Source organism: Centropristis striata, chromosome 17 (assembly GCF_030273125.1).
Source record: "Centropristis striata isolate RG_2023a ecotype Rhode Island chromosome 17, C.striata_1.0, whole genome shotgun sequence".
Lineage (NCBI taxonomy): Eukaryota > Metazoa > Chordata > Actinopteri > Perciformes > Serranidae > Centropristis > Centropristis striata.
Window position 1 is genome coordinate 23,286,901 of NC_081533.1, and position 24,152 is coordinate 23,311,052.

General features: G+C 41.0%; 2 protein-coding genes across 2 annotated transcripts; one reads left to right on the forward strand and one right to left on the reverse strand.

The window, feature by feature from the left end:
* Nucleotides 1–788: 788 nt before the first annotated feature.
* On the forward strand, nucleotides 789–5,874 carry cct7 (chaperonin containing TCP1, subunit 7 (eta)). The gene is made up of 12 exons (XM_059354907.1): nucleotides 789–852; nucleotides 2,277–2,360; nucleotides 2,455–2,524; nucleotides 2,612–2,718; nucleotides 2,837–3,015; nucleotides 3,115–3,286; nucleotides 3,574–3,738; nucleotides 3,844–4,032; nucleotides 4,171–4,268; nucleotides 4,359–4,491; nucleotides 4,719–4,925; nucleotides 5,031–5,874. Exons 1-12 carry the CDS (start codon nucleotides 847–849, stop codon nucleotides 5,256–5,258), a joined length of 1,638 nt encoding a protein of 545 aa, XP_059210890.1. The 5' UTR covers nucleotides 789–846; the 3' UTR covers nucleotides 5,259–5,874.
* hspa12b (heat shock protein 12B) lies at nucleotides 5,627–23,294 on the reverse strand. Its single transcript, XM_059354906.1, has 14 exons — nucleotides 22,881–23,294; nucleotides 21,512–21,575; nucleotides 21,105–21,187; nucleotides 20,116–20,240; nucleotides 19,844–20,030; nucleotides 19,088–19,192; nucleotides 18,744–18,860; nucleotides 17,153–17,330; nucleotides 12,334–12,420; nucleotides 9,740–9,844; nucleotides 9,403–9,661; nucleotides 9,108–9,211; nucleotides 8,295–8,485; nucleotides 5,627–8,223 (listed from the first exon to the last, which is right to left on the reverse strand). Exons 2-14 carry the CDS (start codon nucleotides 21,555–21,557, stop codon nucleotides 7,741–7,743), a joined length of 2,070 nt encoding a protein of 689 aa, XP_059210889.1. The 5' UTR covers nucleotides 21,558–21,575; nucleotides 22,881–23,294; the 3' UTR covers nucleotides 5,627–7,740.
* Nucleotides 23,295–24,152: the final 858 nt, after the last annotated feature.

The window sequence follows — 24,152 nt, forward strand, 5'->3', positions numbered from 1 at the left end:
ATTGGCATAGTAATAACACTGTGTGTAAATTATGTAACTTAAGAGAAATAAATGACTTAGACCATTTTTTGAACATGCCTTTGTGACTTAAGCAAGATATGGTAACACTTTATTTTGAAGGTGTCTACAAAAGAGTCACACACGCCTGTGAAACATGACATGACAAGTATCATGAGCATTAATGTTACTTCAAAATGTCATTAATGTTCATGACACATCCCATGTCATGTTTATGACACGCTCATGTCACTCTAGACACCTTAAAAAAAGTGTTACCATATCTTGCTTAAGTCACAAAGGCATGATCAAAAATTGCCTAAGTCACATTTTATTTTGAATTAGGCATAATAAACCCGCTTAAATCACACACTTGACATAGGCCATTATCTCAAAGGGGTCAAATCACATGATCTGATCAACTGAGGATGTAGGTGATTTTACCATAGGTGGCCGGCATCATGAGGAGATGATTTAGGCAAAAAACAACAACAATTTTGACAAAAAATTACTTAGGCGATTATTTTAACAGTGTGACGACATGTAACAACAGTGTAAGTGACAAATTGAATCATTGCACATGATTTGTATAGGAAATGTCTGCAGAAATCATGTGCGAAATTAGACACTAAACACTTTAGAGCTCCAATAATGGTGATCTATACTGACTGCATTTGCACAAGAGAAGTTTGTATATGTGTTTTATTTCAGAAAATGCGTAAAATGTAAAATTCATATCGTTGACAAAACGTTGCTTCGTGTTCTTGAACGCACCCCCGTTGTCACTTGCTTTCGAAAAGCATTGTGGGATTGGATGCCGGTGGAAAGCTTCTCGAAGGAACTGCAAAGATGATGGTGAGTGAGTTAGCATTCATGACAAAACTCAAACGTCTAATCCGTGTCCATCCTTACATTTCTCAGCAAACATCTTCATCTGGACTATCCTCAGTGTAGATGTCTGCCTTTTGGCGGCCCCTGGAAGCAATTATTTACTGAAAATGATTTTAAAAGGGTTTTATTTTTAGCCAGACCGTTAGCCTCGTAGGCTACCCGGTGTCAATGGGCGTATACGAGGGACGCTAACTATCATGTTAGCATTAGCTATTGTTGATTAAAGATGGGACTATGTCTCGCTGGTTCCCGTTATAACTTGGTATTAGGACAACGTCAGTTTTAATCGGTCTGTTGTTCGGTTTTAAAAGCGTCTGTCACTGCAGCTTTGTCACTTAGCTATTAGCAAGTTAGCTGCTGTGTGTTTAGCCTCTTTGTATGAGTGGCTGCAGAGGAACACGTTTAGTTAACTGCCCAGAACTTTATTTAAATGGTTTATATTATAATGTATTTCTGGAGTAACTGGATACTTCACTTGAGTATTTGTCCAGGGATTTGGTAGCCATGACTGATGCAAAAAAAAGAAAGATCAGACACAGGTGATCACAGTCAGTAGCAGCAATCTGCTAATCAACGATTTAAAAAAAAAAACGTGAATAAAATAAACAAAATTTGGTGTTATGACATATAGCCTGGCTACTATGATGATAAGTATTATTAGCAGACTGTAAACAGACATCCGGCTTTTGACAGTGTTGCACAGCGTGTCTCATGAGTAACAAAAGCATCACACCCTGCAGCAGTACCAGCCATAGCCTGTGTGTTTTACAGGTTTAGATTTTGTCCTTAAATGGTAAAGTCACATTACAATAAGTTAAATACTGTTTGTGCTCAAGCTGAGTGGTACGGCTGAATTTAAAATCACAATATCGAATCTTATTAGATATTGTGGCATTGCAATATGGAAACTATTAGCGAACCACAATGTTTCAAAGCATAAAGCATGATGCATATGTTTTACTTTTGTACATAAAGTGATTTCATTTGATCTTTAATTACAGTTTGCGTTAACAGAAAATTGCAAGATGACACATCATTATCATACCTGTATCATCACATTGATAACTGTTGCTCAGCCATAGTTTTTTAAATGATAATTATTTGGACAATGGTATTTTTTTTTTAAACTTTTGTACTTTATGTACGTGTTATACTGTTGCCATCAATTTATTCTGTTGTGATGTACATCAAACATGGTTTCAAAGGTGTAATAACAGTATTAATTTTTTTCGATAACTGGTCCAGGATGCACTATTTTACTATACTTATTTGAATTCAATAGTTGGGGATTAGCATCTTAATTGTTTCAGATTAATTCCTTCATGTTTTCCTTTTTTTTTTCTTTCATTGACTACTCTTCTCTTCCTTATCCCTTTCTCTTTCATTAGCCCACACCGGTTATCCTGCTGAAGGAGGGGACAGACACGTCTCAAGGCGTTCCCCAGCTTGTCAGTAACATCAATGCCTGCCAGGTCAGAAAAACAGCTTTTTTTCCCCTTGGTTTTGTGTGGCTTTTATGTGCGTTAACTAAGTATGTATAAAAACCTACTGGTGTGTCTTTTCCAGGTGATTGCTGAGGCTGTCAGGACCACCCTGGGGCCCAGGGGGATGGACAAACTGATGGTGGATAGCAGAGGTGAGAAGAGATGGGTAGACAGAGATGGAAGTAATGGATTACAGGATGAATTGAGCCTCAACAAAAATGTAATTGATTGTTTTCCAGGTAAGGCCACCATCTCCAATGATGGAGCCACCATCCTGAAACTGCTGGATGTGGTTCACCCTGCAGCCAAGACCCTGGTGGACATCGCTCGCTCCCAGGATGCTGAGGTGAGAAGTGTGTTAAGACTTGAGGCCTGTTGAAACACCAACACACAGAACGATGTCTGCGTTAGAACATCATACAATAGGTTTTTATAATTTAGTCAATCCTTTGTACCATCCTCAGGTTGGGGACGGCACCACCTCCGTCACACTCCTGGCTGCTGAGTTCCTGAAGCAGCTTAAGTCGTACGTGGAGGAAGGTCTCCACCCTCAGACCATCATCAGATCCTTCCGCACCGCCACCAACCTCGCCGTCAACAAGATCAAGGAGATCGCCGTCTCTGTCAAGAAAAACGACAAGCAGTAAGTGCTCACTTTCACCGCAACAAGTTCTTTCCATGGTTGGATCTATCCGACTATCAAGGTTAAAATGCACTTCCTCACCACTCCATCTCTTCTCAGGGAGCAGAGGCAGCTGCTGGAGAAGTGTGCAGCCACAGCCATGAACTCTAAGCTCATTGCTGGTCAGAAGGAATTCTTCTCCAAATTGGTGGTGGACGCTGTCATGTCTCTGGACGAGCTGCTGTCGCTGAAGAATATTGGCATCAAGAAAGTCCAGGGAGGAGGCCTTGAGGTTTGCATCTTTTACTCTTACCCACACTTAAACAAAACTTGCCCAAATTGCTCAAAGGGAAGACGCCGCCTTTTTATAGAACATATGACAGCAGCGGTTAGAAAAAGAAGTTTAGGTGTTAGCTTTGGAAAATTAAGGTCAAGAAATTGAAAACAGAGCTTAAAAGTTTAAAATTTTGATTTACTCAATTTGAGTCTCATTCCTCTTTTATTTTTTATTTGCAATTTTTTTTTAAATTTCAAATCCAGCAAAGCCATTCAACCTATTTTTTATTTGCAATTTCACAGGATACCCAGTTGATCTCTGGGGTTGCGTTCAAGAAGACCTTCTCTTACGCTGGGTTTGAGATGCAGCCTAAACGCTACGACAACCCAAAGATTGCTTTGCTCAATGTGGAGCTGGAGCTGAAGGCTGAGAAGGATAACGCAGAGGTCCGCGTGAAATCCGTTGCGGTATGGAGACCACAGCACTGCATCAGAATGTGATATAAGTGCTTGGAAATGTTGTAAAATGTATCTCGCTAACCTTTTCAACCTTCTTTCCCCCTTTTTATGCAGGAATACCAGGCCATTGTGGACGCAGAGTGGGACATCCTGTACGACAAACTGGAGAAGATCTACCGGTCAGGAGCCAAGGTGGTTTTGTCCAAGTTGCCCATCGGTGATGTGGCCACCCAGTACTTCGCTGACAGAGACCTGTTCTGCGCTGGCAGGGTGCAGGAGGAGGATCTGAGGAGGACCATGATAGTAAGACAGATGCTGAATGTCCTTTAACCCTGTATCTATATTATTAAAAATTGGATGAATGGAATACCTTCTATGTTGTTTGAATCCACCTGTGTGTTGCTAACCTATATCTCTAATTGTGTGTAATGTGTCCTCCAGGCCTGCGGAGGCTCCATCCAGACCTCAGTAAACGCCATGACAGACAATGTCCTCGGTCAGTGTGAACTCTTCGAGGAGGTCCAGCTTGGAGGAGAGAGGCAAGTTGAAATCTTCTGTCCGTCCTCTTCAGAGTAAACGTGATCGTGATCCTCGATGAAAGTTCACACTCATCCTGATTGTGTCTGTAGGTATAACTTCTTCAAGGGCTGTCCGAAGGCGAAGACATGCACCATCATCCTGAGGGGCGGAGCCGAACAGTTCACAGAGGAGACTGAGCGATCACTGCACGATGCCATCATGATCGTACGCAGAGCCATCAAGGTCAGTCAACACAGCACGTGTCTATGTGCAAAGACATTTATAAACTGTTTCGGTTCATTCCACCTATAAGACCGGTTGTATTGAGTTGCTATAGGGATTCAGGAGTCTGAGATTAAAATTGGATTCAGATTTGTTTGATTGATTTTGATCCAGGACCCTAATTCAGTCTGAATTGTCAGCCCATCTGTGACAGCATTAAACTAACTGCACCCAACTCAATTTTCCAGAGTGACTCCATTGTAGCGGGTGGAGGAGCCATCGAGATGGAGCTGTCCAAGTACCTGCGGGATTATTCCAGGACCATCCCGGGAAAACAGCAGCTGCTGATCGGAGCATACGCCAAGGCCCTGGAGATCATCCCCAGACAGCTGTGTGACAACGCCGGCTTTGACGCCACCAACATCCTGAACAAACTGCGCGCCAAACACGCACAGGTAGTAGAAGATATGCATGTGCTTAACTTATTCTCCCCAACACTATGAATAACGAATGGCTTTTAGTTTTAGAAGTGATACAGTGATTCTGTCGTCTCCCTGCAGGGCGGTATGTGGTACGGTGTAGATATCAACAACGAGGACATCGCAGACAACTTCGTGGCGTGCGTCTGGGAGCCGTCCATCGTGCGGATCAACGCTCTGACGGCGGCGTCGGAGGCAGCCTGCCTCATCCTGTCAGTGGATGAGACGATCAAGAACCCACGCAGCAGTATGGACGGCCCTCCTGGCGGTGGCAGGGGCAGAGGGCGTGGGAGACCCCATGCTCACTGAGAGAAGCAACAACAGCCCATTTTAAACTGGTGTTAAAATCCAAATGCAGAGCGAGGACTGTTTTCAGTACCGGTCAGGTTACAGTCACACATGTGTAGCTTGGCATGTTTCACCTGCATTTGGATTTGAATTCTAGGTCAAATTAGGCGCAGTCACATTGCAAATGGCAGGTGTAGTGGAACAAATAAAAGGGGGGAAATGTAAAGTTCATCCAGCAATTTCAGTTTACTTTGTCAAACATAGCTGACATTTCTTGTGTTTTCTTTGTCACCTGAAGTTTTTTCTTACTGTAGCTTTCACTTGGTAATGTCTGTTTAACATGTCAAGCACTGCATTTTTCCGTGTGTAGCCATTTTACTGAGCAATGATATTGAAATACAAGAAGAAAGACATAAATCCCCCTTGGTTTTGAGCCAAACACTCCTGTTCTCTCAAAGTCAGCTTTTCCTCTGACCTGAAGCAGCCGTTCCATCATTTCTAATCTGGTTTTGTGACATGTAACATGGGAAGTAAAGCACTGATAGGATGTTAAGCAGTTCTGAACCATTCATTGGTGAGGCTGTGTGAAACTATTTATTGGACCATTCTAATCAATAAATTCACAGCTGAAATCTAACTGTTGACTATTGGTGTGTTATTTTATATAATTGTTCAAAGTGGATATTTCCAACAAAAGTTTGCTGAGAGTGTATTAGTAGTCTGTAAATAGGAAAAGTAGAAGAAACAGTATAAATTAGGATAGTGATGGATGATGCTTTGTATCAGTTTGTAATCTACACAGTTGGTTGAAAATGGAACGGAGAATAACTTGCAGTAGGGTCGGCATGTTGAACATGGTACAGTGATTCTTAATCTGTTTACTTAAACATGTGTACAGTTTATTATTACAGCATACAAAACATCAAGACGTGACAAGACATTCTGTCTAAAGGTTCTATAAATGACATTCAGATCAACCAGACACACCTCAGGCCAAAACAATGAACAGAGAAGTTTGGGTTGCTGCCTGATCTGTACCAACAACCTGATTTGTTCTACATGTGTGTACATGGTTGACATCAGACACTGACCTCCAGTGGTTGGGGTCAGGAAAGCCCATTGGTCATAAGATAGAGCCTGAACAGATTGGGTTCACGGTGTAGATCAGGTAGTGACAGCTCAGATTACAATGCACAAAGGGAGCGTGACTTCATTTTATCAGGACACCATTACTATATCTTTATAAAGCAAATAGTTATTTGCTACTATATTAATGTTCAAAATCTCACACACTTAACCTTTAAGGTGGGAAATATAAGACCCCTGCAGGAGCTCACTTATATTTAGAAAAATACAGCCCCTTGACAACAAAAAAGAGCTTCTCTCCTAGATTTTTTTTCATGGCTGTCTTCCTCAGTTAGCGGAATTTCTTTTGTAGCTTTTTGTATGGAACTTGTAAGTCACATTTTAAGACTACTGATTACACTTTGTCTGCTGAGAAAGGCCAAGAGATGTGATTGAGAGCAACTGGAAAGGCTTGTAAGTGGATTTTGAGTTGAAAGCTTGATTTCTGCTTAAATTATGGGGCTCCCAGTGGATCAGGTTGGATTGAATTTCCCATTTTTGTGTACAAATAGTGGAAAAAAACCTTGAAACTTGCACAGATACAGCTCTTTTTTTGATTCTCAAAGAGAAAAATAGCCTGAAGTGTTAAACACTACAGATATAAAACCCTACACCTGAATGTGATTAGAACATGAAGAGTCTGCAATAATGCCACAGTCCTTCCTACTCAGGGATGTTTGTTGCATCCCAGGTGCTTTTAAGGTCCCATATGATTTTCAGCTTGTAGTTCAGTCTTTTCACCACTAGGGCACGCACAATCACAGTAACATTAGAGAAACAAAGCTGCAGTCCAGGTAGTTGTATCAATATTTCATATATGTAGAGTGAACGTTAAATGAGGTATAAGACCAGAACCTGTGAGATATCCCTGTTTAATTCATTATATGAGGGAAAAGGCAACAGTCTTTATAATTAGTAATAAAGATGAGTGAGTTTCACTCTAGGTAGTATAATGCCAAAGTTCAAATACACCTCAGACAGGTTGTATTTGTAGGTTTCCGTGCAGCAGGGATGTGTACTCAGACACCAGCTTGCATTAGCTTTTACAGAGTTCATACAAGTGTTCCTCTGAATATTTTCTGGACAGGAAATGCCTGTGACAGCATTATTTGGTGTGAGATTAAAAAACTCCACTTTTCTTATACATACGGTAGAGGGCGCTTCACCCTATACTTGAGATGCTGGCACTTTTTCTACTCTGGTGAGTGGATGTAAAGTCTAAATGTCTGAATTACAGGATGTGAGTTTCTTCTTAGAATGCAAAGTCCAAAAAAAACCATGTCGCCCACTCCCAAAGTACCGTTTTTTTTTTGTCATCCCAAGAATCCATATTTTTTTCTTCTGTTTTCCAATCCTCGTCTCCACTTCCTGCTCCTCCTCAGTTGGACAGGAAGTCTATGGAAGCCCGGACGGTGCGGTTAGACATGACGTCAACAGCTGTGACTTTGATCTCCGTGTCTCCAAACTGCATTGTCGCTCTGATCTCTCTTCTCTCTGGGCCTCCTCCTCCTCCTCCTGCTCCTGCTGCTCCTCCCACCGCTCCCAGTACTGGTTCTGGTAGGTCCAAAGTTATCGTCCCGCACTTCCTGACTCCAGGGTCGGATATGTACGTGACGTCGTCCGTCGCACTGCAGTAGATGTTGATGATGATCTTTCTCTGGCCCAGACGAGCAGGCGTGTAGCTCCGCCTCACGACCTCGCCCAGAGCCACTGACTGGTCGACGCAGACGAAGCGGTCGAGGATGTCGGTGCACCACTCGCGACCGTCCTTGATGAGTAGTTTTTCACGAGGGTGGCGCCCCTCTACGAACCGGTTCAGGACGCCAACGCCGTAGATCAGTGGGCATCGACGCACTCTGACCTACAAGAGAGAGATAGTTAGAACGAGCCAAAGACCTAATCTGTTAGGAACAGGTGTGTCTGCATGCTCACCACAGTGGGATCCAGCCCGAAGAGCACGGCACCCTTCAGTATGGTCAGTCCTACATCATGGGGGATGATGATGCGGCATGTCCGCCCCAGTGCTCTCTGGACTGCTTTCTGCAGCATGGGTGACTCTGCAAAACCGCCGACCAGGAAGAGGAAACGCACACCACGCACCTCTGGCTTTGCCATCAGCTCCTCTGTCAGGTGGAGAAAAACAGGGAAGATCTGTAAAAAATTTTCAGCCACTTTTTCTTAGGGTGATCAAACAAAAGCCAGGTTTCTACTCTTTTTAAGAACATTTCCCTGCACTTTTTCTTCACAATACTGGACGGTACTGATTCTACGGTACTATATCATTTTCTGGTAGTTAACGATGCAATAATAATAACTTTAATTTGTATAGCGCCTTCGAAACAAGGCTACAAGGTGCTTGACATACAAAAATACATAATAAAAACAATTATTATTATAAATATAACAAAAATAAATAGAAGGTCAAGAAAAGGCAATAGATTAAAAGTGAGTTTTAAGGAGAGATTTAAAAGAAGACACTGAGTTTGGAGTTCCACAGCTCGGGGACTGAACAGCAAAGGCTCGGCCGCCTTTTGTGACCGGTCGGGATTTAGAAACCATTAGTAGGGACCTGCTGGAGGATCTCAGGCAGCGATCAGGCTCATAGGGAGTAAGCAAAGAAGGAGCCTGACCATTGATGGCTTTAAAAACAAGCAATAAAATCTTAAAATCAATTCCAAAACTCACAGTGGAGGGCATGAGCAACAACTTGTGTAATGTGCGCACTAGTGTTTGCGTGTTTCTCACCAATGTGTTTGACAATATTGACGATGGTGGGCTGGAAGAGCTCGTTCATGGCTTCCTGTGTCAGCCGCAGCATCCCCTGGGATGACCACTTCACTATGTTCATACTGACACACAGAGAGGAGAGAGTTGGCATGTTTAATGTGACAGCTACACTAAAGGAATCCATTGTTTAATCGGTTACACACTCACCTACTTTGCCTCATTGTTCACACAGTGAATGAAGAAGTATTCAGATCCGTTACTTAGCTACATTCCACCATTGCACACACACACACCTCTCCCAGCCCACACTCACTTGCTCCTCCTCAGTGCGGCCTCCACACTCTGGCCCCTGTGTCTCTTGTAGTAGTCGATGAAAGAGAAAGGCAGGGAGATGTTGAGGGCGTTGGCCCTGCCTGGCGCCGCTGTCCGTTTCCTTGCCTCGAACGCGATAGTGAGGTCCACCCAGGCTGCTGGCCGTTTAGCTTTGAAGCTTTGGATGAAGTCCTCACCGAAGATCTGGCACAACATGGCTTCGAAGGCCAGGTCTACTCCGACAGCACCGTACGGACCACCTGGAAGAATACTACAGCTCTTAGAAACAGTATACAGTCATTATTTTATGTTTTTCAGCAGATTGTGAAAGTTCATACCTGAAGCCTTGTAGAGCTCTTTAAGCGTTCCCTGTGGCTGCTCAATCTGATGGACTGTCAGGTCAACTGTCCCTCCACCACAATCTGCAACAATATACCTGTCACCTACACAAAGAGAGCACAAATATGCACAGTTTTAATTCCTGCAAAAGTGTCCTGGAAACATCCATATGGGAGTCTATCTACACCCATTTACAAAAGTTCCAAAAAGTTGCTATAAAAAGAAAATGTGTTGAAATAATGACTAAGTATCCCAAAATAATGAGAAACTTTCTCAAAATATTGAGAAACTTTCTCAAAATAACGACTTACCTATCTTGAAATATTAACTAGTTTGCCGACTTTGCAAGGGGGCAAGAGGCTTTTTAAAAGACACTAACTCTAACAGTATTTTAAGATACCAAGGTATTATGTTAAAATAAAAGCTCTGTGGCAAACACAAGTTTCTGATGTTTAGTGTTTTGTACAGCATGATAATCTGCACAAATTAACACCACTTTTATGATGTTTGAAGCATTAACGCAGCTGACGGAAGTAAAAAGCTAACGTTATGCTATAGTGAGCTACAACACGGTCACATGATTTAAACATCACAGCTGTTAGCTTCAGACTTTCTCTGACAAGCTAACCAGCAGTTTTGACAAGCTAGTGAATCCGTAACCTAATAAATTGTTTATTAACTGGAACTACAACCTACAAGAGTTTGCAAGAGCACTAAAAAAAAAACTAGAGGCTGTAAGGCGGACTAGTGATGATGTTTAATGTCCCCGACAACCAATGTAGTCATATTTAGCTGCTTGTTAGCAACCACCTTTTCAAGGACACGTAAAATTTCCCAAATTCACAAGTGAGGACTCATTCCTGTTATTTTTACAATCTTAGTATCGCATTATTTTGGGATAGAAATTCATGATTAAAAAAAGACCCTGTATGTCATGTTATTTGTTATCTGTGTGATTTTAGGGCCAGGAAATGCTTCACACAGCACTGTAAGAACATGATGTTTCTCCTTAGTTTGTAGGAGGAGATTGTGGATGATGATGTGTCTTCATTTTTGTGGAATGTTCAAATGTCATGCCCACTGTGTGTGTGTGTGTGTGTGTGTGTGTGTGTGTGTGTGTGTGTTTTTTCCCTTCTGAAACTCTTCAACCAGCGGACTCTAACATAAACAAACTCCAGGCATCCATGATTGCTGTGTTTATGATATCCTGAGTGATAAGAGCTGGTTTTGGCCGACTTTAGCTGACCACACCCTAAAAACGAGATGAGTGAGTGAGAAAAAGAAAAAGTGCGTGCAACAAAAATGAAAACTGTAGGACAGAAGGAGAGGAAAGAAAATTCTAGAAGAGGAGGAATAAAACAGGGTTTCTCTGGTTTATTTACAGTGCAGATGGAGAGAGCCCCATGGGCAAGGTCCTTCCTGTGTGAGTGTGTGTGGGGACAGGAAAGGGAGCAGAAAGGGTCAGCGGGGGCGCGTGGCTCCTCAGATTGCTGTCATGGCTCAACAGAGAGAAAAGGCTGCGACTAAAACCGGAGGACTGGGGTGCGTTTCATTGCCCCTTGGAAGGATTTTATCATCAAATCTGGAAACTGGGGGTTTTAAATTTGACTCCGGTCTCAAAAAACGACCCCATCGGTAGCAGTTTATTTCAGTATTGAAGGCTGCGCCCCGTTCATTTTTATAGCCTACTCCAGTAGCTCAGTGGCAAATAAAGCCAAAAAAGTTTAACTTAATGTATGTGCATGAAATTACCTGGACCATTGGGGCTAATGGGATTAATAATATCTAATTCTATGGCTCATCTAGACTTCACAACCTTAACCATGTGTTTGAAACTGCGACCATTAGACCACAGCAGACAAATATTTGATCAGAATATTGTTGGTATAGCAAAAAAAGTCTTAACTAGGAAATTGTTTCAGCCTAACGCTCTGATATTGGAAGACTGATTCAAGATTATCTATGAAATGTACATAATGACAAGACTAACAATTTCTATAAAAGTGCAACCACAGAAATGTATAGGAATGTGGTCGAAATGGACTAAGTACATTGCCACACAAAGACCAGACATACTGTGATCATTACAAGACTACTGATAATAATTGGATGCATGTTTTTGTGACATTGGTAGATGCTTTAATGTTCATTCTCATTTAATAATAATATTTTTTTAATGAAAGGGTTTGCAGATGAACATTACTCTTTGAAAAGGACTGATGTAACATTTTTGCCCCACCAATTAGAAAATACTTACAAAAAATCATCTTCATCTTATAAAATCATGACTTTTTAAAAATTATGACCTTATTCTTATAAAATGTAGACTTTTTAAAGACTTTATTCTCAAAATCTCAGTCCCCAAATAAAGCACATATTGAACATTGAACTGTTGAAGCTCACAGTCAATAAAACTGAGGGTTAGAAAGTAGATGTGTCTGCTTCTCGTAGTCAGGCAGCTGGGGTTAAAAGTCAAAATCATCAATATCTCCGACATGTGGGGTCTGTCTGTCTGACACACACACACGCACACACACACACACACACACACACACACACACACACACACACACACACACACACACAGCCTTACCAGTCTGTAGCTCCGACCACAGCTCTCCAGTTCCACTCTCCACCAGGAAGGTCCTGCTGTGTCTGGATCGTCTCAGCTGCTCCCTCGCTGCAACGAAAAAACATAAAACATATTTCAGTTTTTTTATACATTTGATATTTCAATGTGGTCTCTGTTGCTGCACATGCAATTGTTTGAAATTCCTTTTTTGAAAAAAGTCACAGTAAGGCAAAAGATAGTGGTTAAACATCAGCCGCCAGCTGTTCAGCAAAAAAAAAAGTTTAAAAACACCACAAACTATAGTATGCAGTTCTCCAGGGGCATAACAAAGATTTCTGGCTCCCAGGGGCACGAGTAGGGGTTCTTGACCCCCCTTGAAATATTGCTCTCTTGGCCCCCCTTTTTCTAAATAAGAAATAAGAATTTTTATGGACTCTCCCAGCTGCTGACCCCAGGAGTCATCACCACCTTTCACCAACTTGCACTGCTTTACCAGCATTCAATCATTCCTCAGTCTTTCTGTATAAACATACTGCTAGTTCACTTTAGCTTGTGTTTAATGCAAACTGGTTCAAGCAAAAACATACACTTTCCACCTCATGAGGAGGAACATTTTTAAAGTATACTACATATAATGAGGTTTAGATGAGTTTTATAACTCATGAGGTCATGACATTGACCTAGTGAATAGCATAAAATATTTCAAATAAAGTAGAACAAGAAAAACACACAGAACGAGAATCATAATGTTTTTGCATGACCAAAGTTTGTTGGAAACGCTCTCACATTTCAACTCAACATGACTGGCAGGTTAAGAGAACAGATGGAGGCCAACAAAAACAGAACAAACTCAAACATCAGCTACATAACACCTGACAGCCTGTTTGACAGGGCAGATACACTTATAAGCCTACATACATGCAAGTGAACCCATGAAATGAGAAATAATTGCTTCAAGGTGAGAAATAACTGCAGATCAAAGAAAGGAGGATGTTAGAAGAAAGGATAATATTTTTGTCTCTCAGTTTGAATTACACAAACTGTTTGACAGGGTTGGGGTCCTGATGTAAAAGTCTGTGTGTGTGTGTGTGTGTGTGTGTGTGTGTGTGTGTGTGTGTGTGTATAAGTCTGAACTGAAGTGTTGTATAATTGAGGTAAAAAGTGTTTTTACTAGGTCACCTCATGAGTACTTCACACCATAATAACCGGAATAAAAGAAAGGTAATGGAGATTTGTGTCAGAATACAAAAAAAGAAAGAAAGAAAGAAAGAAAGAAAGAAAGAAAGAAAGAAAGAAAGAAAGAAAAGAAAGAGAGCAATTGAAGCCGTGTTTCATTTAAAGTCGAAACAAATTTTGAACCGAAATTTTGAAATGTCGAATACGAGACGATTTCATCAACTGGTGTAGAGCTAATTAAAAGCTGCTGCATAAACATACATTGGTCAGAAGATGTATTGTATTGCTGTAGGCTTATCTGTAAACAGTAGAAGAAGAAGAGAAGAAACTACAAAAAAGAGGTTGCTAATCAGAGAACTTTGTCCACCCACGAGAGAAAATGAAGAGAAGACTTCAGGAATTAGATTCAATTTGGCAACTAATAATTAATTGGTCTTACATATCAGCTCGTTACAGCTACAGGAGTTAAATGTTTTGCAATGTCAGAACTTATTCTGGGAAACCGTACATTGAAAATTTCTCTGTTTCCATCAAGCTTTTCTCATGCAATATCTTGAGAATGTGCATGGAAATCTGTTGATGGAAACCCGACTAATGACTACAGTGTCATGTTTTTACTAGGTCACCTCTTACCCCATGAGTACTGCACACCATGATAACTGGAATAAGAAAAAGTAATGGAGATTTGTGGCAGAATAAGAAAGAAAGAAAGAAAGAAAGAAAGAAAGAAAGAAAGAGAGAAAGAAAGAAAGAAAGAACAGTGACTACAGTGTCTTGAAAGCAAATACTCACACAGTTGTTTTAAGGCTTTGGGTGACGCAGGAGGTAATGTATGTGTGTATGTGTGTGTGTGTGTGTGTGTGTGTGTGTGTGTGTGTGTGTGTGTGTGTGTGTGTACGTGTATGGGGGGTGAAGAATGAACTGCAAGTCTGGAAACCATTTACATGAAACAGCAGAAAAGAATATGTATGTGTGTGTGTTTGTGTGTGTGTGTGTGTGTGTGTGTGTGTGTGTGTGTGTGTGTGTGTGTGTGTAATGACTCCCCTGTGCTATCTTTGGAGACGAAATGAGGTGGAATAAATGCTAAAGATAGTAAAAACCATGACCGTGATGCCAAGTGTGTGTGTCACTGTGTGTGTGTCCAAATACGTTTATGTCTGTTTGTGTCCTTGCAAAGTTAAAACGACTGGCAAAAGAAAGTCAGAGGGGGAGGAAATGCTAGAAAGACAGAGGGGAAAGAAAGAAAAATGAATGTGAGTGAAGGAGAAGGAGAATGACAGGCTAGGAGGGGGTGAGATCATAGTCTCACTGCACCTTGTTCCAATTACAATATCCTGTGTTTAGTGTGCGTCGCTGGGTGTGTGAGTGCTCTTTGTGTGTGTGTGTGTGTGTGTGTGTGTCACTGACTGCATATGTATAAGTGGGCCTGTGCAGGGGATTTTGAACAGCATGTTCGTTTTCTGAATTATGCATCAGTCTTCTTTTTCACTCTTTGTTCCCTCGCTGTGCTTTTTTAGCATTTTCTTGTAGCTGGTGCAAACACAAAAGTTTTAAATGCAGCTTTAAAGTAGACAAGAATCATGATTCAACTTTTGTCCTTTTATTTTGAAAAGTTTCACACTCATATAAGCTTTTGAATCCAGAAACTGGTTAAAAAGTAAACAGATTTGTTTAGAAGAAGTGTTTATCTCCACTGTAAATCCAGTGTAAGTCAGGTTTTCTTTAAAGCTGTGCTGAGCTCTATAGAGTGTTTCAGTAGCCTGGCATCAACAGACTTCCTTAATGTGTATAAGTTTGAAATCTCTCCATTCAGTTTTGATTTCCAAAGTGCATCATCAATGGGTGCAGACAAAAATGCCTCTGAATAGACCTACAACCAGTCACAGCAATGAAACATGACCCCCAACTAGTCTGAGCAACAATGCGTATGATGCACATAGACGTATAAATAATGGACGTAGTGGTCATGACGTCACCCATTGGTTTGTGGACTGCCTGTTGGAAGCATCGAGTTCATCGTTACACTCGTCGCCATCTTGTGTCGCCATCTTTTTTATGGAAACAGGAAACAGACCATATTTGGACTGTGGAGGAACGAGAGGGATCTGACGACACTGTCTACAGGCCTCTCTACACCTCAACCTGACTGAGAGAAGCTGCTGCTAATTCATGTTAGCATTAACTGGAGCATTAACTCGGATGTTCATTTTGGCAAAAAACAAAAACAAAATGTACGTTACTTACCTAAGAAAACTGAACATCCTGGAGTGTCTATTAGTCCAACCAAATGCTGAACAAGACATTTTTAATCAGCAAAACATTTAAATAAACTGAAAGGTAGCCACGCCCCAAATCATACAATTCTTTATCTTCTATTTTCTTCCATTATTTGAACTATTAACATGAAGAAGTTGTCTTGAAGAAGATTTTTTACTAGTGATTGAGACCATAGTGTTGTTCTAAAAGAAATTCCTGAGGTACCGGTCCCTGGTCCGTTTGCAAAAAGGACAAACATGGTGGTCGAGCGACTAACTTTCTAAAATGAATGGTAGATAGTATAAAATATGTTTCTGAAATATTTGAGGTGAGAAATAGGCAACATTGTGACAGAATCTTGAATCATATTAGATCAGTGCTGCCTAGTTTGAAAGTTTGAGCCAAGTTTTGTGAGGTGCACTGGAAGGCAGTCACCCTATTGAACTTGGTTGGAAATGAGTCTGAATGAGAGACTAATACAAATACAAATAAACTCTACAGATTAATTTAGTTTCCAGGCTAGTGTTTTAGCATCTTTCTGCTCTTTGTTTTGGATTTATAGCCTGCAACTACACTTTTTGGGTTCACTCTAATTATTTTCAAGCTTAATAGGGCACTGATCTGATGGCCAACATGCAGAATAGAGCATTTAGCGTTTAGCATCTGACTTGCCAGATCTTTCCCTCAATAGCAACCGGATCAAGTGAAAGTCAATACTGAAACCCAACTTCAAATCAAGGCATACATTTCTCTGTACCTTCTGGATTATTATTTTTTCTCTCCTTTAGTTGCACATGCAACACAATTTTATTGCACCATTGGATTCATAGCTCTCCCTGTATGTTCTTATGTGCAAAGCTTTGCATATTTGACTTTGAACCAGATATGTTATAACAGATCTTATAATCTTTTCCATTAAGGATTCAACCAGCAGAGTTTCAAGCCCATACTGTTCTCTCACTGCCATTCACCTGATATTGTCTATGCAGAAAGTCTTGGATGCCCAAAATAACATCTCCCACTTGATTAAAAACCCCTCTTGCCACAAAATACATATAAGATACAGAATACTTCATAATGTAGAAAAAATGTTTTCATATAAAAAGTAATTTGTCTGCTCTACATGACACAAATGGCCTGTCCAAAGTCATACAGTGTGTGAGCATGTGCAACCTCCCCACAGACACATACACAACTGCAAAGTCATCTGAGGAAAAACCACAAGCGGTATCTAAAGTCAGATCTCTTTCTTACACACACACACAAACTCAGTTTGTCCTTTGCATAAACCACAATCCCCAAGTGAAATCCAACAACAACATTTCCAGTAACACAGTGTGGTTTCATGCTTATGCTAATGACCAAATCCACAAGGAGACACACACAAAACACATTCTCTCTTTACTACCTTGTCTGAAGCTGGAGTCGAAGGGCCTGGACCCCTCCGGATCAAAGCCATTTGTGATTGGCTGCAAGCTCAGGTCTAGCACCTGGTGGAGGCGGAGCTTACGGCAGTAAATGGACGCAGCTTCAGGTTCCAGAGCAATGAGGAGCTGCTCAGGACAGTCAGGAGACACCAGACCAGCCTGGAGGAGAGAAGACAGACAGAGAGGAAGAGGGAGAAGAATTTTATTATCCTGACCTGGAGCGATCTTTATTGCATTGAAATAGCTCAGGCGCTTAATAAGAGAAAGAAAATCTTGCTTTTTGGCATGCATGTAAATGCAGCTTTGGCTTGTGTATACATCCAGTGGGTGCCATTAGGAGGAGAGTTGGAGTATAAGCATTAGCCTTGATGTATTGGGTGTAAAGTAGAGTGGTTGGAATTGTGTATGTGTGTGTGTGTGTGTGAGTGTGTGTGTGTGTGTGTGTGTGTGTGTGTGTGTGTGCAGGGCGGGGGTCTGGACACCACTTCCTGTGTTTGTACGCCGGTCTCCCTCATTGTTCACTCGTGATGACATCATCACCAGCAGGAAGCACACACACCCCGACGGCTTCAAGCCGGGAGCCAGCACAGGGTGTGTATATGTCAGTGTGCATTTGAAAGTACGCATGCATGAGACTATTTATGTATGCAACCGGTTGAGTGAAGGGCAGATGAGAGATCATGGCAAACAAATATGTGTGTGTGTGTGTGTGTGTGTAAAAATGTGAATTGAACAGAGAGATAACAAAATGAGAAAAGCATGACATTAAAAGTTAAAGGTTGGACAGTCTTTCCCATGGGCTATATTGCGTATGAACTGTATTAGTGCATACACACACACACACACACACACACACACACACACACACACACACACACACACACACACACACACACACACACACACACACATATTCACAAACACACATGGTCCATTCTCATGATGGGACCCCTTGCATTCTTGTCCATATACGCACACTTCCTATAAGTTATGGTGACACACAATGTATAGGTGGGAAGATACACATGAGGGACAGGGGCAAAAGTGTAGCATGATGATCTCTATGTGTGAGTCTGTGTGTGTGTGTGTGTGTGTGTGTGTAGTAAGCGAAAACTTTCATGGGAACATTAATCAGACAGCCTTTATCTCATGCTTTATACGCTGCCGTTCTTTCCATCTCCTTGTTGTTCTTCCTTCCACAAACACACACACACACACACACACACACACACACTCACATAGTCTGACATCAACCTTTGTGTGTGCGCACGTGTGTGTATCTAGAGTTTAGCCTGTTGAACCAGCTAAATACACAGATTTTGAAAATGAGTCATACAACCTGGAACTGTGACGTGTATGTGTGATACCAACAGCCAATTATGGCTTCACTTTACACATTTTCCCTCATCATCTGACTTCCTCCTTAGGCAGAGCTGCATGTACTGTACGAATAATGAATGAGAACAGCCTGATACATGTGTGGATGGATAGATCCAGATATAAACTCTCATAGGCTTAGATAACAACTATCAACAATACAACAGTAAACTTTCATTTAGTTTTTGTTCCTACCAGGTATGCAGCCTCTCTCATGAACTGTTTGGCAGGTTGTCTCCACACAGCGGGGACGGTGATTACCCATCTGATCTCCTCTCCCTCCAGCACTGATGACGACTGGTCCTTCACCTCCTAAAACAGAACCATGGAAACACTCTTTTAGTAAATCACTCAAAATCAAGCTCAATTTCAATCAAACCAAAGCACTTTATGAACTGAATTAAAGTAATCTCTGCACCTTGGTTTGCAAAGTGAAGTTTAACACAAATCTGAATAAGTCACACTCATATAAGTAGTGTATGAACATGTCCACCATGAGGCACCATACTGCGATCATAGACTGGGGCTTTAAAGTGCACCTTTAGAGCATGTTCCCTGAAGAAGCGCAGGGCGTGAGCAAACACCTCGATGGCCCTGACAGTCCGACCGTTGACCGCCTCCAGCTCTGTCTCCATGGTGAGGTCCTGCAGCAAACAAAGGGGAAACTATAGGTTATATAACAAAAAATAGGCTTGATGAGTTTTGTTAAATATGGAGGATTTGCTACAATTTCCTTGAAAATAGCAGTATGGATGTGAATGGTTGTATTGATAACTAGTTGAAATACATGTGTAATTTTTAAATTTATATATATAAAATGTATTTATTTATGTATAATTATTATTATTATTATTATTATTATTATTATTATTATTAGTGGTAGTAGTAGTAGTATTTTTTGTTGATGGTGTTGTATATGATGTATGGTTATGTGATAAATTAAGTACATAAGTACTGTACTATAAATAAGTACTGCTGTAGGTAATAAGTGTGAGTGTACACTTCAGATTTATGTCTTTGGATGCTACAGACTCTACTTTGATCCTTAGTGCCTTCTTATTTTATGTAATATGCCTTGTTGTATTGTTGTTGTTCATTTAAATAACAAAAAACAAGTCATCTTCTTTGATGCTTAAAGCCTTAAATAAGCCAGCTCCAAGAATACTGGTTCCTACTCTTCCCACAATGCAACTCAATCTAGTTGTGTAAAATCTTCTCTTTTTAACTCTGGATGTATTGTGTGAGATTACTGCTATCTTCCACCTTTCTAGTCTGATTTTCCTGATCTCTCTTACACTTGTGCTGTGAATCTTCATCTTGAACTTATCGAAGTAGAGCCAGTGTCGGGCCTCCTCTGGGTCCAGGTCATGGTAGAAGTCCCGGGCCGCAAACCCAAAACTGTGGAACCGCAAATCAGGAGTCAGCAGCAGACACGTCGGGCTCTTTTGATTGGCTACTCCGGGGTCGCCGCCCTCCCAGCGCCTGCATGGATTAAGGAAAAAAAGACGTAAAGGGTAGAAAGTAATAGAACTCAATTAAATCAGAAATAATACACACAGACTCTTACTTCATCATGTGTATGGCTTCTGAGTCCTGTGTGAAGCTGAACGCATAGCCGCTGGAGGTCGTCCCAAAGTCTATGGCAACGACAACAGAGAATGGACAGGACATCCTGGGTCTGGCCTCCACCCTCTGAAGGAGAGAAAAGGAGGTTTGTGTGAGTTGTACTGATCACTGATCAATCCTAATATTGGATAGATTGCCTTTAAACGTGGCACAGACATTCACGTTTCCCTCAGGATTAATTGTAAAAAATTTGGTGATGAACTTGGGTGGAACACACCATCAGGTCAAAGTTTTTTTGTATTTTGTGTCTATTTGTAGTCTTTTTATGTTTCTTTGTAGTCATTTTGAGTCTTTGTGCTCATTTTGTGTCTCTTTGTGCTTGATTTGCTTATTGTTATAGTCATCATGAATCTCTTTGTGGTCCCTTTGTGTCTCATTGCAGCTGTATTGGTTTCCATGTCATTTTTGTGTCTTTATGTGTAGTATATTTTACATTTTGAGTCTCTTCCTGGCTGGTACATGTCTCTGACTCCTGACACTTCCTTGGTAGGCTAGTTCAGTATACCATCCGTGCTAGCAAGCTAATTCGGCTGTAGTTCAACACAGAAGGAAAAAATCCTCATAATTTGTAGCCATCTACAAATAGGACAGAGTGAATGAGCTATCATTTCTGTCTGGAAAGGAAGAATGGGTGGGTCAAAATCTTACATTTTAGTAACGCTGGTTTCCCTCTACTATTTTTTTCTCCTCTCCTCTCCTCTCCTCTCCGCAGATTGTAGTCTTTATTAGGCACTTGCTTTAAGTCAACACTTCACTTTAAACCCGTAGTGTAAGTGTTATTATAAACCACTAATAACAGTGAGAAGTGGATGTGGGTTTACAGGTTGTGTTTAAGAGCTCTATATAAAGAAAATAAGTAGAAAGGGGGAATGGGTGTGTAGTAGTAGTGTGTGTGTGTGTGTGTGTGTGTGTGTGTGTGTGCATATTTACCGGTGAGGGCGAGGGTGTGAGGGGTGTGATGCTGCAGTCATTTCGAGCTGTAGCAGGCGACGAAGGGGCTGATAAATCATCACCTATGAATTCATGGATTATTGTCATTATAAACATGTATCAGCACTGGAAAAACACCTAATGTACAGCTACTCTCTTATCATATATTGAACTGTTATCAACTGCTGATGCTAACATACAAACAATACTGGATATTTTTAAAGAGCTGGAATGACTGGAATGTCACTGGAATCTGTAAGTAAGTTTCCCAAGTGGGAGAGGGACATGGAAAGATCAGCGTGTTCACACTCCAAAAGATAACGAGAGAGAGGAGTGAGTCATTTTGACTGGTTGCCATTATAATGAAGAATGTGTTTGGACTGTACAGTACTGTATGTGTGTCTCACCGGGTATCTGCAGGCTGTTGGGGTCTGGCTGCATCACGTCAGCCATCTTTACAGGAGCCAGGGTCTGCAGAAAAACAACACGCAGTGGTTGAAGAAGTATCCAGATCCATAATACCACACTGTAAAAACACTCCACTGCAAGTAAAAGTCATGCATTTTAAACCTTATTTAAACATATGTAAGTATTATAGGCAAAATGTACTTAAAGTAATATGACTCATTGTATAAAGTATTTTCCACCAGTGCCAACATAATGCATAAAGCAATTCATTAGGAAAACTCAGCTTCAACGCTTTTAAAATAAAGGTGAAAGTAAAAATATTTAACTTGTGCACAAGTGAAGAGGGAGCAATTTTGACCCACTAAAGATTTTCTTCAGCCAAGGAGGGGAAGTGAAGAAGACACACCCCAAATGTCCCAGTGCACTTGAACTTCTCGCTCCCAGCTACTATAACTGTTCAGAGGCCAATGACTGGCTGCAGTGGACCGGTTACATGGGAATGGTGTTGGTTTATGAATCGGAATATCTGCTAAACACCAAATATGTGAATGCTGTAAGGCTGTGGTGTGGACAACTTTTCAACCAGAAAACATGGAAAAGTGAGAAAGAGTAAATTGTGTGTGTGTGTGTGTGTGTGTGTGTGTGTGTGTATTGTATTGCAGCACTGGGAATCATTAGATCTGATTTGAGCCAAGAGCAAACAAAACAGATGACTGCAATAAAACAAAGCAGTGTTTGTTTAAATCGCTTTCTTTGTGTGTGATTGAGAAAGTGTGAGAGAGAAAGAGACCATGAGTTAGTTTGACATCCTTTCTTTGCGTACATGCATGAAACATCTGTCTGCATTTATTCAAGCATGTGCTTGAAACATTTGAACATCTGAATGTGTGCATCATTGGCTCCCATTGTCTGTCCTTGCTGTTTGATGATAAAACCAGAACAGGTTAAACTCTCTCTCTCTAGTCTACTTTTCCCTTTCCTTTTCTCTTTCATGCAGTCATCTCTTTAAGATCAATGTGCAACGGACGATTTACACCCCCTCTTTGTTCCTCAGTTCTTTTCTTTTTTCTCTCTCTTTCTCAGACACACGACTTAGATCTAGCAGGGGATCAGCAGAACAAACAACAGTAACCCCACTGAGACTCAGGACAGATTGTGCAACACACTCCACTTTATGCACCATTAACAATACAGCTCTCTCACTTTAATGTACATGGCAAGACAGGCTTTATAAGTGCTCACTATCAACACAACCACTTAACCAAAATTAACTCAAACACACAAACAAGTTTTGACAGCCGCTTATAAAAAGTGCATTCAACCTCTTATATGAACAATGTCATCATTTTTCTTTGAATGTTGACTCACCTCTTTGTGTGCTGTTGCAACACTATGCCCTTGTTCTTTTTTTGCCTCTCTAAAGTATTCCAAAACTCCACAGTCCAAAGTTTAAAGTCCTTCACCAGGGAGGCAGATGGAGAGGAGAACAGGAGGAAACTGGGACTGGATACAAGAGGATGCTTCTCCAGGAATCCCTTGTTAAAATGTAACACTTCCCAGCTGACTTGCAGGCAGAATTCCCAAAATTGGAATTTCCTAGTGAGGAAACACCGCAACGAGGTAATAGATGGAGAAACAAGCTGCAACCTGAAAGGAAAAAGGCTTTTTTTAAAAGTCAAACTTTTTCTAATGAAGTTCTGAGTTGCATTTGCGGTTCTGTCTCTGCAGCCGCGCTCACTGCCTCTCCACTCTGCACAGGAATGTCAGAGAAAAGTGGTGACACACACACACACACACACACACACACACACACACACACACGCACACACATATACGAGTTGCAGGAGTGGGAGGGCTATGACAGCACATATGGGGGGAATGCTGGGGGATTTACCTCACTGTGAAATTGTGGTGTGTGTTGGAGACTGAGGGTGGAGTATTCCTGAACAGGCGGTGTAACCCAGTTAAGTCATCTTGCCCTCTCTATCTCCTCCCACTCCTCCACATCTATCCTTCCTCTGTTTAATTATCGCTTCCTGTCTTCCTCTTCGCTTCTTTCCTCATCTTCACATTGCTTGATATGCTGTTGCTTTCTTTCCATCTATCTCCTTCTCCTTCTTTGTCTTCATACGATCTTTGTATTCCCTTAACCTTTTCATAACCTTTACATACAACTTTTTGACTTTGCAGACAAAAGCAGGAAGCAGCCAGGTGTGTTCGGTGAAACTCAAACAAATGATGAACTTCATTTCAACTGCTTTTACTAAAAAAAAACCTCAATGTTTCAGTCCGCTTTAAAGGGACAGTTAAACTCTTTTGCAATTACATTTATTTGCTTTCTTGCTGAGATTTAGACAACAAGAATTATACCATAGTCAATGAATGTGAAAGTCAGACTTAGATAAAAGCATTTGCTGCATCAGTGGTGGAAAGTAACTAATTACATTTTCCCTTTGATTTGATGTACATGTACTTGAATATTTCTTTATTTTGCTATGTTATACTTTACTATACTACATGTCAGAAACAATATTTTACTGCTTTATATTGCACTACATGTATAGCACAGCAATTCCTTTGCAGATTCAGATAAACAATACACAATAATCAATCAATAAATAATAATATTATTACATCAAT

Excerpts from the sequence above, each read along its gene's own strand:
- cct7 (XM_059354907.1), top strand. Across the intron at positions 2,525-2,611 it reads ACTGATGGTGGATAGCAGAG|GTAAGGCCACCATCTCCAAT; the intron begins GTGAGAAGAGAT and ends ATTGTTTTCCAG. Across the intron at positions 3,739-3,843 it reads TCCGCGTGAAATCCGTTGCG|GAATACCAGGCCATTGTGGA; the intron begins GTATGGAGACCA and ends CTTTTTATGCAG.
- hspa12b (XM_059354906.1), bottom strand. The coding sequence starts at position 21,557 with ATGGCTGACGTGATGCAGCCAGACCCCAACAGCCTGCAGATACCCG. Across the intron at positions 17,331-18,743 it reads TGAGAGAGGCTGCATACCTG|GCTGGTCTGGTGTCTCCTGA; the intron begins GTAGGAACAAAA and ends TCTCTCCTCCAG. Across the intron at positions 9,212-9,402 it reads GCCGCACTGAGGAGGAGCAA|TATGAACATAGTGAAGTGGT; the intron begins GTGAGTGTGGGC and ends TCTGTGTGTCAG.